This window comes from Indicator indicator, chromosome 9 (genome assembly GCF_027791375.1).
Source record: "Indicator indicator isolate 239-I01 chromosome 9, UM_Iind_1.1, whole genome shotgun sequence".
NCBI lineage: Eukaryota > Metazoa > Chordata > Aves > Piciformes > Indicatoridae > Indicator > Indicator indicator.
Window position 1 is genome coordinate 19,988,958 of NC_072018.1, and position 3,400 is coordinate 19,992,357.

General features: G+C 40.6%; 1 protein-coding gene across 1 annotated transcript in view; it reads right to left on the minus strand.

Annotated features, from left to right (window-relative positions):
• Window positions 1–3,400, minus strand: part of ADGRF5 (adhesion G protein-coupled receptor F5) — a 45,029-nt gene continuing 41,629 nt past the window's right edge. The window contains exons 20-21 of the mRNA XM_054383729.1: window positions 2,947–3,031; window positions 1–1,873 (exon numbers count right to left, since the gene is read on the minus strand). Coding sequence (XP_054239704.1) covers window positions 1,794–1,873; window positions 2,947–3,031 — 165 coding nt within the window. The 3' untranslated portion in view covers window positions 1–1,793. The remainder of the gene's footprint in view (window positions 1,874–2,946; window positions 3,032–3,400) is intronic.

The following is a 3,400-nucleotide window of genomic DNA, read 5'->3' on the forward strand; positions in this document are numbered from 1 at the left end:
GGCTTTAAGAGTAGCACAGTTAATTTCTTCGTTGCTTCTCTTTCATGAATTGTCATGGCTTTTGTAATGCTGTCAAGGACCTTGTCTTTGATGACCAATCTAAAGTTGGCCCTTCAGTGCCAGGCAGCTTGGCATCATATCCTGATTCCTCATTAACATACAGTCAAGACTCAGGCTTAGCTAAACTGGAGGGGTGGTGAAACTTCAGGGATGAAATTCCTACAGAAATAAGATGTGGTGGCACTGTGTTGCCCACATGGACTCGTACTTTACACTTTATGTAAAGCCTATTCTAACTTGGTGTGGGTGGAATGTTCTACAATAGGTCAATATTGCACAAGTTTCCTCTAAATGTGAGTTAGACCAAATGTCTGTCCAAAGGCAAATTTTAGTTAGAATAATATGCAAAGGTCTGATTTTCAAGTTTCCACTGGCTATGAAATACAAGGAGACTCCAGATTTAAAAATATTTCTTCATTTCTAACACTGCTGTAGTTCTAATATTATATCTACATCTTCAAGTAAGCAGAAATTTCTTTCAGTATAAATAATACAATTGATTGATGCTTGTTTATTGTCTTCACTCATCACTGCCTGCTCATACCAATCCATCACATATGCTATAGATGAAGCCAGTAGTTTCCCATCCTGGTTCATCCCCAAGTCCTGGGATCCAGTGTACAGCTGTAGCACCTGACAGCAGTATTTGATACTGGCCTCAGCTATAAACCTTCACGATTCCATCTATCATGCTTTACATTGTTTTGTAGTGTGCTCTATAAATACTTTGCAGGTTCTCTCACATAGTCCTCCTCTTAAGACAAGATTCCTGTCTTTAAAGGTATATACAGGCTTAGAAATAACAAATTCCACAAATGTAGTATTAGAACAATAATTTAGATAAAACCTTTCATCCTGCCTGGTACATGGTGGTTTATACTCACTACAAAGTTAACTCTCAGAGCCCCCCAGGTGTGATTCTCCTTGGAAAGGAGACCCAAACAGACTTTACTGAAGAGACTCCTTTCAAACTTAATATTACTATGCATTAAATAAATGCAATCCCCTTTGTGGTAGAGGGGAGCAACCATCTCTGTCTTCCCACATTATGTATGAAGGAAAGGACAACTATAGTTATGGATATAAAGCTTCCTTTTCTCCAAAAATGTGCCATACAGCTTTTGGTACATCCCATCTGAAAGAAGACCACGCAGGAATCACCACGGTCTTCATTTTATCCAAGTCAGAACTGGACCTTCTCAGTTGTGAATCTTTCATTCCAGAAAGACTTAAGCAGAAAGTGGAGAGCAGTATACCCTATGGTCTTTCCAGACTCTAATATGAGGGCAGGAGAGAAGCTATGAGGTACTTGTGTATCTACACAGGCCTTTGGAATAATTCAGAGAGTTGATAGAGGAAATATTAAAACCCCTGGAAACAGCTGTGTCTAGCACTGCAGTTCATGGCTCAGTACTGCATAGTGCTATGCACCCTCTTATAGGCTGAGAATTCTTCACTCTCAGTGTCTTTTCCAGCACTTGAAGGCCTTCAAATCCTTTCAGGTTTGAAACACCTTGCCATCTCTTTGGGGGCTGGCAGCCTCAGTAAAATTCCACTCTCAAAACTTCCTTTCCTTACATGTTAACCAGAAGTGATTATTCCAGAAGAATACACCAAGGCACAGCTTAGTCAAATGAAGCAGTCCACTCCTTGATGGCACACAGGTACTTTTTGTGTGTGTCTTGGAGGGCAGAGGTCCTTTCAGAGTTATGTGATTTAGCATTTACAGTGCCTCAGTTAAGCAAAGAATACGATTTGGATGTGTTTTCAGAGGAAGAGGTGGATGGCTCTGAAGAAGATACTCTGTATTTTCCTGCAAAACAAAGTATAATGGTTAAACACAGAAAACCTGGGACATATTAGCACTGCAGAGTAAAGACAATTAGACCTGTCTTGACTACCCATGTGTCTTTGGCTTGTTCTGCAGCCCTGATACTAGGTGGATTACAGCAATACCAGCAACCACAGAAGTCATTGTGTTTGGTGACACAGCCAGGTTAAGTAAGTTTGAACAGACGATCGTGCTGCAGGGCAGTAATTTGCTCACACAAACAGAGGGACTTTGCTGTCCTGGGACTGTGTCTAGAGCACCTGCTCTTGCCATGAATCCCAATTTCCTCCCTGTTGTCACCATGAGGCTCTGAACTAAATCCCAGGTGCATAGACTTGGAGAACAGACTGTGGGAGTGAGTGCTATTGACATGGACAGCCACATGGGATGCACTTGTGCAGAAGTCTCATTCTTGTGGTGAATGGCTTCTGTATCTGGCTAGTGTACTCAGGTTACAGCAGCAGAGTCAGAGATCAACTTCTTATATTATCTGACTCATTAACAGACAGTTAAAGAGCAGTTGCTTACCTACATTAAATTCCTTCTGACTTTGACCAAATGTCACTGTCTCCCCTGAGCAAAGTTTGGATGAAAAGATTACACATGTAAGAATGAAATTGTTTACGTTTTCAGCAATGCTACTTGCAAAATGAAGTGATAGTTGACGTCCATAAAATGAGAGCTAGAGGACATTTAAAGAGATGCAATTCCAAGCTGTAAATTAACTGAGGAGGAGTACTGTGCCATACTACCATTAAACTCAAAACAAAACTCAGTTAGTGAGTTTTAGAACTGGTCAAACATGGCACCATTCAATACTTGTTTAAGTGTAGACAACTGTGCTTGGTGGCACTGTGCTACAATCAGGAGCAATTATGGTAGTGATTCCTATGACTTCTTACAGTTTCTTTGTATTAGAAGATGAAATCCTATCTGCAGATGAATTGATGAATAGATAAATAGATTGATAGATATCCAGATAGACATACCCTGGGAATGAGAAGGTTGGGAAAACCTTGTTTGTGCCTCAGTAGGAGAGATCTGTTGTAACATACCTGTTTTCCCACATAAGTTGTTAAAGGTTCTTGAAAATGGATAACTCATAGCAAGCATTGGTGTCACCAGGATCAGGGATGTTGACTGTAAGACAGAAAATTGCTTTCTGTCAATAACCTTGAGCTTTGTAGCTACTTAAGGGAGAGGGAGGAAGCAGGAGGGGTAAAAGATTACAATAAAATGTTTTTCAGCAGGTAATCCACAGAAGGACAGGTTAGATGTTTGGAACACAAGTTCTCCCCTTGGCACATTTATGCTGGCAATGGAGATTGACTTAAAAAAAAATTCCAAGGGCACACAGAGCCTGTCTCTAATTTTTGATCAGGGAAGATGGCTTAGGCTTCAGAGTCCATCATATCAGACAGAATAGAGTTCTGGTTCCTTAGCTGAGGGAGTGTATCCATTAAGACGACCAGAAAACCCATAATTTGTATGCTTGGGAATGGTCTTTTG